The sequence below is a fragment of the Prunus mume genome, linkage group LG1 (assembly GCF_029339155.1).
Source record: "Prunus mume cultivar Tortuosa linkage group LG1, ASM2933915v1, whole genome shotgun sequence".
Classification (NCBI taxonomy): domain Eukaryota; kingdom Viridiplantae; phylum Streptophyta; class Magnoliopsida; order Rosales; family Rosaceae; genus Prunus; species Prunus mume.
Window position 1 is genome coordinate 1,522,037 of NC_142698.1, and position 13,346 is coordinate 1,535,382.

General features: G+C 35.6%; 1 protein-coding gene across 1 annotated transcript; it reads right to left on the reverse strand.

The window, feature by feature from the left end:
• Positions 1-7,225: 7,225 nt before the first annotated feature.
• Positions 7,226-10,007, reverse strand: LOC103329509 (aluminum activated malate transporter family protein). Its single transcript, XM_008231990.3, has 6 exons — positions 9,668-10,007; positions 9,270-9,410; positions 8,861-9,133; positions 8,392-8,504; positions 8,154-8,297; positions 7,226-7,865 (listed from the first exon to the last, which is right to left on the reverse strand). The coding sequence occupies exons 1-6, from the start codon at positions 9,948-9,950 to the stop codon at positions 7,392-7,394; spliced, it is 1,428 nt and encodes a 475-aa protein (XP_008230212.2). The 5' UTR covers positions 9,951-10,007; the 3' UTR covers positions 7,226-7,391.
• Positions 10,008-13,346: the final 3,339 nt, after the last annotated feature.

Sequence of the window (13,346 nt, forward strand, 5' to 3'; positions counted from 1 at the left end):
GCTCTCTCTTTATGATGAGAATAGGTTTAGAGAACGTGTTTGATGAGAGCAGGGCCTTTAGCTTATATAGGGCTAGGTCAAGTTGTCTCTACTCATCACCGAGGGCCGACTTGACTTATTTTCCAAGCTCACTTAATCGATTCACGTATAAATGAAATATAATAGGACTCCTTAATATGCCTCAAAACCCTTCCTTATTTCACTAGGTTTTGGGCCACAAGGTACAACTTAATTTAAACTCTTATCAAACCTGATATGACTTAGTATCTAGTGCACCGATCTAAATAGGAATACATAACAGGTAGGTGAGGCCACTTGGTGCGGCTCAGGTATCTATACCAATAAGCCCTCAAGTTCTTAGTTGAGAACGAGTTCTTGACAAGGAAGAGAACATTTTTGAATAAATAAACGTGAAATCTACATAGAACAAAATTAAATTATAAGTTGAGAAACTAAGAAAGAACATATGCCAAATAAGGAGAATTAAAGCTTATGGATAATTATTAAATAGAGATACACCATTAAGGGAATTTTAGGAGGCAACAAGTTTATGTGAAGCAGAAATCAAATTGAATATTACAAAGTCTCCTTCAGACATTTAATCGAATACATGGTGGGCACCAGCAAAGGGTCAAATTCCGACCACCCCAATGGATTTTTTGATGAAGGGAGGTGCAGTGCACCTCCTTGCTCATGTGTAAGTCCGCCAGCAAATGTATATTATGTGACACACTATATGCTAATTCACTAGAGATATACCTTTCTTTTGTCTTTCTTTAACCATGGTGGGACTTCATTGTCTCTCTCTTCAACTATGGTGGGACAAGTTGGAGGTGGTAGTGATGGCAACATATATGGTGTCCCCCAAGCCCCTAAATACTTAGTGGATAACTAGTTCTCAACTAGGAACTTTAAGTAAAACCATTAATAGTGAAGGCAATCAACTTGTATCTTGAAGGGGAAGGCTTTTGTAAATTGGAGAATCAATCACGCAAGTTTCTTGGGTCGGCACATGATGCGAGGTTGAGCATGAAGGCAAATGAGCTACCCATGCAAGGTTGGCATAGAGCTATCTGTGTCGGGTAGAACCTATTGAATCGTATAGGTCCTTTTGGATCAACTATGACCTTTTGGACCATGTAGGACCTTTTGAATTGGAAAGGATCTTTTGGATGGAAAGGATCTTTTGGATCAAGTCAGCTAGAGTATATACCAACTCTTTATTCAAGGGTGATGCCTTGGGGAGTTGCATCACATTTCATATTGAGCCAATTCGTGTCTGATTCATTCATACCTTGAATGTGTCTGGAGTCGTAGGAGTCCCTTAACTTGGAGGTTGACCATGCAAGAAGTCGGATCGGTCATCTAAGGCGGAGATGGTGAGGCTGAACCGAACACATGATGGTGGGGTCGAGTCAAGCACACCCATATGGAGATATAAGCTCTCTCTTAGACGATGGTGGGACAAGGTTGAGATGGTGAAATCGAGCCGAGCTATTAAAGAACCGATCTAGGTGAGAAGTAAGAAGATTGTTTCATTAGACCCGTGGAGGCGCGTTTATTGGTGATGGCAACACTTAGAGTTTGTGGAAATCCATACATATATATATATATATATCGTTTAGTGGCTTTGGTGATTCAAGTGCTCACTTGGTATATATCTTAGCCGACCTGATTCAAAAGGTCATTCCCGATTCCATAGGTCATACCCGGCAAGAATAGCTCTATGCCAACCTTGCACGGGTAACTCTATGCCTACCGGCACAGTTAGCTCTCCGCCCAACTTGCACAAGTAGCTCATTCACCTTCATGCTCAACTCCACATCACATGCCAACCCGAGAAACTTGCGTGATTGATTCTTCAGCTGGGGGAATTCAGTCTCACAGATACATTGCTTGGTGGTTCTCTTTTGATTGCTCATCGGTAACGATAAGACCTTATCTAGTGGTTAAAAATATCCCACCCGATGGTGAAATCTTTTGGGGAGGATGGAAATAAAGATGCCCCCTTTTTAAGACCAAGTCAACTTGTTTCTCATTATGCTTTGTTTCTCCTTAGGGGGACACTAGTCAGAGTACAAGTCAAACCATTCCTACTTTGTTCGTTTGCTTACTGCCCCCATTTTTAGTGGAGAAAGGGTTGGTTGTGCAACTTGGCGGATGGCCATGCAAGGTGGTCGGGTCAGTCGTGCAACGTGGAGATTAAGCATGCGAGGTGCTTCAGTTAGCTACGATGTGGAGATTGAGCATGTGAGGTTCTCGGGTCAATCGTGCAACGTGGAAATTGAGCATACAAGGTGCTCGGGTCGGCTACGACTTGGAGATTGAGCATGCAAGGTGGTCATCCGGCTCATCCCTTCGAGTAATACGCCATGCATTCAAGGTGGTTAGGACGGTCAAAACGGTCACTCATGCAAGGTGGTCATCTGGCTCATCCTTACGAGTAATACGCCACTCATGCAACGTGAGCGAGTCGATCATTTGACATGGTAGATAACCACGCAAGGTGGTCGGGTCGGTCGGTCGTTCAACGTGATGGATGGCTATGGAATGTAATTAGGTCCATCATGTGGCATGGTTGATGACAGTGCAAGGTGGTCAGGTTGGTCGTTCAATATGATGGATGGCCATGCAATGTGCTCAGATCCGTCGTACACGATAAGGGTGTACATCCGTTCGAAACCAATACAATTTAGTCAATGCACATCCAATCCAATATAGATTGGCTTGTGATTTTTTTCAATCCAATCCAATTGATATTAGATTGGATGATTGGTTTTGATAATGGAAAAAGACTGATGAAATATTAAACATTTATCCTTAGGTTTAATCTAACCAAACATATTAATAGACATAAAAGTAAAATATAAATGAACTACTAGAGAAAATTGTTTTGATTATATAATACATTAAACATAACTCCATTAAATGACTTAAAATATTCATAACTTTTCAACTACGTATAAATACCCACAAGAGCAAAATAAACATAAAACTAACTAGATTGGATTGGATTTGAATGGATTCTAATGAGCAAATATGTCATCCGATCCAATTATGTCAGTTTTGAAAATTATGAATCCAATCTAATCCGTCAAATCATTGAAACTTATTAAAATTGAATTAGATTGCATTGGATCAGTTGATTTAGGGAGATTAGATTGAATCTTGTACACCCCTAAGAACACAGTAATCCAACACCTCTAAGTCTCTAGCTTTATCTTCGCAATTGACTTGTTTCATTGTTTATAGTGGCCTAAACCATGAGACAAATCTTTTGACCAAAAAAGAACCATGAGACAAATCTTGTCACCCCTCTAGATGTGCAATCTTTGGAACCAACCTGTAAAATTCCGTACAAATACCATGTACACCTTAGCAGAAATCACATTTTACTGGTGTTGTAAAAATGAGCATAGCTCGAGTTTACCACAAGATTACACATACGTAGTATGATTCAATCTATTTGGCTATTTGTATGTTCTTTTAAGACTCCCATTAGGGTACTGTGACCAGTAATAACTGTCGGAAAAACAACAATCAGTGACTATTTAAAATAATTATATAAATAGAATTTAAAACAATCTATAATACAGAATATAGTATATAAACAACAAATTAAATTAACTTGGATTCGAGATAGAGGCTTGCAGAGTTGATGCAATGTCCTAAAGACAGTAATTTCACCCCTTCTTGGTGCTTGAAGTTCTACTGGTGACTGCCTCTCAGGATTCAACTATCTGTATTCTAAGCCCTAGCACTCGGACTTAGAATCTGGCGAACTTTGATTGTTTTCCTCTCAGACAATGTGAAAATGCTTGTAGAATGCTTTTTATTTTGTGTCAAACGAATGATGCTTCGTTTGATTTAAATAAACTTCTGAAACCTTATCAGAAGAGACACAATTGTTAGAAACAGTTAATAAAACTAATCCGAATTAATAAAAAATTATTAATTCGAAACAAAAATAATAATTTTAAATCTGAAAGTGCCCAAAGGCCCAAGGCCCATCTTTTTGACTATTAAATATTATATAATTTTATATAATATTCAAAGCCCAAATTGTTTTTGAAGCCCAATTTGCTTCCACTTGGCCCACTTCCATTTACTAAGTGTGGGACTTCCACACTTATAAAGACCTCACTCTTTCTACTTTCTATCAATATGGGACAAAAGTTGTTGAATTTCATTCAAACTTCCAACAATAACACTTTCTTAGTATCATTCGACTCTATATTCACTTTGAATTTGGTGGAAATCAATAATATTCTTAGAAAGAAAGATAAAAATGTAACACAAAATGTAGGTGGAAACTTGACGAAAGCCCAACAAAAGGAGACATAAAATCAGCACAAGCCCAAAAGAGTTTGGTCATTACCATCTTTCCCCTGACTATATGAACTATAGTTTTTTTATTATTTATTTATGTAATATAAGCGATTGGGAGAAGAGGGTTTATATACAAATATTTATTGGGTGCCTGTGTTTCAAACCTCTGCCCACATAGGTGAAGGTAGATGAGCTCAACCGTCTTAACAATACCCAACCGAACTAGCGGTGTTAGAATTTCTTCCATGCAAACTAAACATAAGGTTTTTATCCAAAACCATAACTAAATATAAAGCGCTGGAGATTCAAAAATAAACCAAGTGCAGGAATATACTTTTAAAAAAAAAAAAAAAACAATATAATTGATATGGACGGTTATAAGTCAGGAAAAAGAACTAATCACCAAATATTATGAATGTAGTCTGACTTCAATAATCAAGAGTAGTACATAATACAAGACTCAGAGGATATAATTGATAAATAAAAAAAAAGAAAAAAAAAAAAAAAGAGGACAAGAGTAGTGGCAATGTGGGATGAATGAAGATGACCTTGCTTTTTTGTAAACAAAAGAAGCTCACAATATTAAATTTGCAATTTTCCTCACAAGGACAAGAAGTCAAAACCTAGAAAAGTTGGATATGTAGGTAGAACATGTATGATAAGAGTAGTAGTGTATTAAAAGTGATAGATGCTCTCACAGATCCTGATCAGCCACTCCATCATCAGCAGCAGAAACACAAAACAAAACAAAAACAGAAAAGGTGCACGCATAGATATAGTGGAAACCAGCTCAAATTCCATCCACCTTTGCCTTTTTGCTTTGCTTTCTCTGTTCACCACTTCCTCATGTTCATGTTGTGTGGTTTGCGTGGACTCTCGGACTCTCAAGCCACTTAAAATATATTGAAAAAGGGAAAGGGCATGAGGGTATGATGAGGGCACCTCCTCTTTAAGTTAAGTGCACCTGCATATCATCCATGGCAACAATTGTCTTTCTCAATAGGGTGTTAGAAAAAGGTGCTTAACTTGATACTTCACGCAAACGTGAAACGAGTTACTCTAATTTTTTACACAAAAAGAGTTAGCCTATGGATTTGTTGTTAATAAGGTTAACATAGTTGCAAAAATGCAATGGTGAGGAAGATTATAGAACAATCCTAAATCAACTAATATACGTACAGCAGAACGGTACATTTCATTACTTGTACTATTGAATGAAATTAACACTAGATAAATATATATATATATATATATATATATTCCTTTTCTGAAGGACATGAGAAGGCATGAATCGAACTTTTACCGTAAGTACGCGGAGGTAAGTGTTCTACTCTAGCCACACACACAAAAACCCTGTTATAGTGGTTAGCCTCATATGCCCGAAATCTTAAGGCTGGCCTGAAAACAACCCTAGATAACGAAAACATAAAGCATCAATAAGAAATCAAGGGTCTTCTCTAAACTTAATTATGTTTCCTGAGAAAGTAATAAGGAATCAATAAGGAATATGTTGTTCTTCATAGGGTGATTATACTTACTGAGAAAGTAAATTTATGCTTTTCTAAACTTGTATTAAGAAATATCTGCAAGTGGCATTGAAGAAAGCTTCCAAAGCACTACCAAACTGAGTTACAGATATGAGAGGTGACACCATGTACACTTAGTTTGAAAGTTGCTAATACTGTTCAAAGCGTAGTGGTTAGTATTTAATTGTTGCATATTTACCAAAAAATGAAGACTTAATTAGTACTTATCTTTGGCACTGATAAAAGTATAAAAGGAATTAACATATAGGAAGATACCCCACATGCTTGTGCTCTACTCATTGCCTCTCCTAATGCAGTCAAGAATAATCAGGGAATATTTGTCTAAAGAGGATTTGGGGTCAATTTATGATGAGTGATAGATGAAATCTTTCGTTTAAACTTTAAAATAATATTATATTGTGATTTATGTGTGGCCAGGGTTACATTTCAAAAAGTCTGAATTAGTGGTTAAGTTTGGACGGCTAGAATTCTTTGACGGCTGCTATTGGTTTGCCTGTGTTGATTAATTGTTCAATTCAGCCTTTGGTAACCTTTCCTTTTTGTGTTCCAGTAACTTTTCAGCCTGAAATTCTAACAATAAAGAGATCTACTTTGACTAGCCTTTTAACTTCTAAAGATTACATGGCTATACATATAGCACTTCCCACATACCAGATATATAACCCTTCAGGGCCGTTTTGATTTGTGGAATGAACTTTTTGGGAATGAAACTCTCATGTCTAATCTCAAGAGATGAAAATAGAAGTTGTTAATCGAAAACGCTGAGATTTCCTGAGAAAGCATACACCTTTAGATCATCATTCAAAGATTACTCTTGCAAAATATATGAGCCAAATCGAAAATCGAATACCCATATCGTGAATATTTTTATTATTTACAAAAAATATTGTGTTTGCCTATTTATTTAATCACAGTTAGATTATTACTTGGATTATCTTTTGCAAGGGTCATGTTTGAATAGGGCGTGCGTAAAAAAAAAACAAACGATTTTGATCATGAGATGACATTTTAGTGTGAATCCAAAAGCATAGTGGTTAGTGTTGTATTAACTTACGGCACTAACCAGTTGCATGAGCACTCTTGCATATATATATGAATGAGGCAACCAAAAATAGCTGACCCCTGTTTTTCTCTCTGTGGGCCTAGGGGCCTAGCTAGAGTATATTTCATGATCAGGTTATTCTCATTATATGGCTGGTGTTTTTAGCGTCGACAAGAATGAAAAATGAGTTTGATTCCATAAATCAATTCCTCAAAGTTCCACTTATATGCATGTTGGTAATCCTGCCCTCCCTCAAAAAGGAATATTTCAAATGTCGACAGCCATCACAATTTTCAAACCACACCAGTTGATAACTAGAAAAGTAAATTATTTAGTGGGTTCAGGATAACCCTTTTACAATTTTCAAATTATGGTAAAAAGTCTAGCTTCATATACCCAAACTTTATAATACATCAGTGTGGGCATTATGTCATTGCCATTACATGTGTTAGTAAAACAGTAACATATAATATTTACACTTCCACTCGTTGACTACCAACTTTTTTCGCATTTTCTGGTAAAACTGATGGTGCCTCTGCAATTGTAACAACAACATCCGTGTTGGAATTTTTTTCTTTGGTGTCAAGTTTTCCCAACTGTGATTTTTCTAGTGACTCTGTGGCTTCAACAGTCTTAAAATTTGCAAGAAAGGCAAGCTCATTAACAGACTCAATAATTTTCTCACTGCAGTTGACAGCATCCAGCAGAAGTGAACCAACTGTTGCTGCTGGCATCACTTCTAAGAGCTCTGTGTCTTCCCACGGCCCAGATTTAAGTAAGGATCTGAGGGACTTGGCTGCAGCCTTTGCCTTAGCCATGTGGGTTTCAGGAGAGGGTGATTTGGTCATTTCCTTGAAAGCTGCTGCAAGTTCCTTCAGTGCTTTGCCAGTCTCCAAGCTCAGTTTTGTGCATGATTCTTGAATTATATTAAGAATTTCTGGTGAGACCTGCAACACGAGTTAAGCATGAACACTAATTAATTATATTAATTATTAATGGTCCAATATAGCATTATGTTACTACTTAATTTTATATTATTTTTCCCATACATGCATAAACGTAGCCAAATTGCCTAAGCTCCATTAACAATACAAACTTTAATTTATAGTGTGTTCTTTATTAATTTTATATTATATATAATTTTATATACGTGCAGGTGCTAAATTAGTTCGACTAGAGATTAATTGTATTTAGACAAAAAATGCATGTACTATTTATGGATTTTGTATTCATACTTTGTTCTCAGCAGTGAGGCGGCTATGAAGTGCTTCAATCCGGTAGGCACATTGTCGAGTTAAAGTTGCAACTTTGAGGTATTGCTTCCATGGATGACAAAAATGGAAACGGCCATGTCCAGGCTCCCATCTTGCAAAATTAGCCTGAAAGTAACCACATATAACATCCTAGTTGATTAAGAATAATGAACTTTTTTTTTAGATGGAGAGAGAGAGAGAGAGAGAGAACTATACCCACCAAAGATTCTTCACTGCTTTTAGAATTGAGAGCACTTTTATAAGCTTGCAGAAATGCCTTGTCATCTTTGGACTCTGCATCCTCTAACATTTTGAAGTATTCATCTCCAAATCCTATTAAAATTTATCATTTGTTTATTCTCATACCAAGAAAAGGACAATTCCTTGAAATAGCATGGTAGTTGTTACGATCTTTGTTTTTGTTGCTTGTGTTAAAAAAAATTATGCATGTATTCAAATCTTATTAATTAATTTTGATAACACGTTGATAAACTGTTAATTTTGACCACACGTTCAAAATAAAAACTTGTATAAGATTGCTTTTGCTATGTGATAATTCTGAATGATAAAACAACTTAGTTAAAACAAGACATGCATCTAAAGTTATAATGTCATACTAAACAACATTATTAGGGTTACAATAAAGAATTTGGGCAGTATATATATTGTTTAGGGTGGCATTAATATACCTTCTAAGAAACTTCCTAGATTTTCAATGTTGGCAGCTATGAGGTTGTGAAGATCTTCGCCAGCCCATACAGGGCAAACCACTATGGAAATGATCACACAGGCAGAGCCACCAATAAAAATGGTTGCCAGCCTTTTGTGGGCCAACTCCAATATTTCATCGTCCCGAAGTCCAGACACAGATATCAAAGAGAATGTCAATATAAAGATCAACAAGCCATAGTCATATCGTGCCTTGATTTGGGGAAAAAACCGTATAAATGTTGATGTCGCAGCTGCAAAGACACAAAAGTTTGAATTTAAACATGTGATGAAGATAAAAAGGACAGCAAATATAATTTTTTTTAATTTTTTATTTTTAATGAAAGAAAGCAAGTATAAATATGTTGGCTAAAAAGCAAAATAATTCACCTTGTAGGAAGACAAAGAACCCAATTACTATGGGCTCACCTATCTGCCCAGATAGGCTAGCTAGGTGATGAGCTCCAATGCCAAGAGCACCAGCTAGCAGTGTTGCCAAAGCTCTGTTTAAACCTTTTCCAAGAGTAGCTCCTAGAAGCATGTCCGTAAAACAGTCAGAAATCACTAAATCTATTTATGGTGAGTAATACTAGAGCAACAACGTTAACATTAATTAATTAATTAATTGGTCACATGATCATATATCTTTTATGTAATATCTAGGATATAAGTAATTATGTATAAACTGTCACGTCATATGGCTAGCTAATGTCGTCCAAAAATCGACGACTGAGATATTATTAGTTTTACATTAGTGAGATATAGCTTAAGAGAGATGACCAACATACCTACTGAGAATTCAAATACAACCACGACAGTCATGACAGCCCACATTGCAGAGACACCAAAGTTGTCATAAAGTGGCTGGTAGTAGTAGAATAATGAGACCAAGGTGAGTGCAAATCCAACTTTAAGAGAATGAAAAACTCTTCTAGGGTCATCTTGCCCAAGCTTTTTGGTGTTCTTTGCAATCTCAGAGACTTTGCAAGCAATCATATTAGGCATGGCTGTTAGCCGAACCCACCAACTAGCTAAAAGCCCTACTTTCTCATGACTTGCAGACTCCATCATCACTATGGAAAAAAAATGAATGATGTAAGACTAGCTTTGCATGAACTAATTAAAGAGAGTGGGGGGGGAGAGAGAGAGAAGAGAGAGTGATACTTTTCGAGCACACCACAGGCTTCATATTTATAAGGGAAAAAGGATGTAAGTGAAGATTTTAAAAATCTTATTTGAAATCCCTGAACACGTTCTGGTGCTTTTTGTTTTGTACGGAGAAAGTACAAGAAGTTTCATTGAAACCAAGGGTTAAAAATGCAAAGTTAAAATAAGTGCGTTGCTGCTGTGGATGATGTTGTTACCCATTAACAAGAGCCAACAATTTGATCCTCAAGCTTAAAGAGTCGTATCAACTGGCTCTTTCTATCTGGCAATGAAAAGTACTATTTCCTTTTTACTGATTTTCTGTGTAATGCTGAACTTGCCTGTATATGCAGGCTGTATCCAATATTGGTTCTAAACTTTGTGTTAAGCCAGTTGGACAAGGCAGTGAGTTCTCCTTTGTATCCGAGGTCGATCTCTCTCCCTACACATTAGAATAGTTCAAAATATCGCTTTATAATAAAATATATATATATAATAAAAACTGTGTAATGCTGAACTTGCCTGTATATGTAGGCCAGGGGCAGTCCTACCCCAAGGTCAGGGTAGGCAACCGCCTACTCCATTTTTTGCCAAACCAAAAATTACCCAATATCCAATACAATCAAATTTCTTCTACCTACTCAAACCTAACCCGCCGGGGGCGATCCTCACCTAAGGACAGGGTAGGCAGCCGCCTACTCCATTTTTTGCCAAACCAAAAATTACCCAATACAATCAAATTTCTTTTGCATACTCAAACCCAATCCACTCAAAATTTTCCCTTTAACAAAAACAATAGCCCAGCCCACTCAAACTTTCTCCTTGAACAAGAACAATAAAAAGCAATATAAGCATGTGAAAGTCGTATGGAGAATTTTTTTCAATGTTGACTAACATTGTGAATTTTGTTACTGCTTCTGCTAAGCGCCGTAATGAGTTAAATTTAATTCGAAAAGCTGAACTCAAAGAGTTGTTGGATCCTGGGGAACTTGAGACAGGTAGAGGACTTAATCAAAGTCGTAGTTTGAAACAAGCTGGAGCTACTCGTTAGGGATCTCACTTTGCCTCTATTACAAGTTTGATGAGTTTATTTAAAGAGACTAAAATACTTCTCCATGAAATCAGTGATTAAACTTTGTTGAAAACACAAAATCATAGTTCTAAGATATGAGGGCACATAGCTGGGATGATTTATTCATGAGTGTGGTATCATTTTGTGCACAACATGGTATTGATGTTCCTGATATGAGTTTTCGTTATATGATGGGCACACGTTGTTCTTGTCAACAAAAAGATTTTATTGCAGTTGAACATTACTATCGCGTTGATGTATTTAATGATGTGATAGATTGCATGTTGAGGGAGTTAAATGACAAATTTCCAGAGCAAACAGTTGAACTTATTATTCTTAGCTCAGCATTGGATCCTCGTAATTTCTTCAAATCATTCAATATTAGGCATCTATGTAAACTTGCTGAGAAATTATATACTGTTGATTTCAGTCCAAGTGACTTGAAAGCTTTAGAAATTGAATTGAGGTATTTTCAAAATGATATGCATCGCCTTCCCTGCTTTAAGGACCTCACCACTCTTCCTCAATTATGTCAACAATTAGCAGAAACAACTTTGGCAGAACCATTTGCTTTACAAGTTGATTTAGTTGATGTTGACTCTTCATGTTTCTACAGTAACAATGGAACGAGATCTTTCATGTATGAGAATTATTAAGAATAGACTTCAGAGCACCATAGCTGATGAATTCCTTGCTGATTGTATGATTCTCTACATTGAAAGAGAGTTTGCTAATAATATCGATAATGAAGATATAATTGAGGAATTTAAGATTTCTAAGCCTCGTAGGGTAAAGTTTTAGATTTAAATAGTTTAGTTTTGTGTTTCATTGCATTTACTTCTTGCTTTTTTTGTTAAGCTTTTATTTATGTATAGATATGCATATTTCAGGGTAAGACTCATTACGTCCCCCTTGACTAGGTGTATCTTTTTATTTTTATGAATAAAATTCACTCATACTGTCGAGTTTTTAAGGTAAGTTTCGCCACTTAACTTTTGAATTCTGGATTCGCCACTGATATAGGCTGTATCCAATATTGGTTCTAAACTTTGTGTTAAGTCAGTTGGACAAGGCAGTGAGTTTGCCCTTCGCATTCGAGGTCGATCTCTCTCCCTACACATTAGAATAGTTCAAAATATCACTTTATAATAAATAATAAATAAATAAATAAACTGTGTCAAGTATGGTCACTGGGCTTGACCAGCCAAGCTTTTATAGCTCATGGCCCGACCTAAATGTATAGATTTTAAGAAAGTGTTAGAGCATTCACAATAGACTTTCTAAACCACCTCTTTAGCTAAAATTTAGGGAGGAATTGAAAAAACCCACATCCAATCATGCTCTCTATCCAGCTCCTAAAATAAAGAAACCTCTATGAGCTCTTAAAAATGAGGAGAGCGAGAGTACTCCTAGTGACTCCTTATAATTAAATGCTTCTATATTTAATATTATTTTAAGCATTTATTTAATGCCAATTATTTTTTATTATTGCTTTTGTGTCTACACTTTATTCAAAAATTGAATTAAAATTAATTAAAAACATTTATGACTATTTAAACCAGAGAGTATAGTTGGAGTTGAAATTTTATAGAGAGCTCCTAAAATAGTTTTCTAGTATTTTTAGCTAAATTTTAACTAAAAAATAGATAGCATGATTGTGGAGACAGTACTCTAACTATAAGTTTGCTAATTAATAGGTTAAAAAAGTAGTAAATTGAGCTTAGACTCATAACATTCATTTTTAATCACCTAAAACCTTTCCTTTATTTTTCTATTTAAAATACCCATTTTTTTCAAATGAAACTCGATGACTAGGATCCAAGTAAGCAAGTTGCCTAATCTAGCTTTAAATCTGATTTATTCTATTTTTTGGATTCCAAAACTACCCCTATTTACAAGTTAACGTGTTATGTGGGGATGTAACTAATGCACACGTTTAATTTGGAAAGATCTTCAAATGGTAATGGATGTAGGAAATAATTTAGAAACTTATTTGAAATTAAAAAATTCAAAATTAACGTATTAGTAACGTTTTGGTTTATTTAATTTTTTTTGTTTTGTTTTCCTTTTATGAATTATACTACTAGTAATCTATTTTATTATAGTTTTATGAATATTGTGTACATTCTAATTATGTTGAAAAATATTTTGATAATCTATTTATTGTTTGTTTTATGAAAACATTTTTTTAAATGAACCTATTTTTCTCTAAATAAGTGTACCTATTTTTTTCTCTAAATAATGTACCC

Bases quoted from the DNA above. Each gene is read 5' to 3' on its own strand.
- LOC103329509 (XM_008231990.3), bottom strand. From the start codon at position 9,950: ATGATGGAGTCTGCAAGTCATGAGAAAGTAGGGCTTTTAGCTAGTTGG. The intron at 8,298-8,391 runs GTGGGTATAGTT...GGTTACTTTCAG, and splicing joins AAAGCAGTGAAGAATCTTTG to GCTAATTTTGCAAGATGGGA. The intron at 7,866-8,153 runs GTATGAATACAA...CTCGTGTTGCAG, and splicing joins GCCTCACTGCTGAGAACAAA to GTCTCACCAGAAATTCTTAA.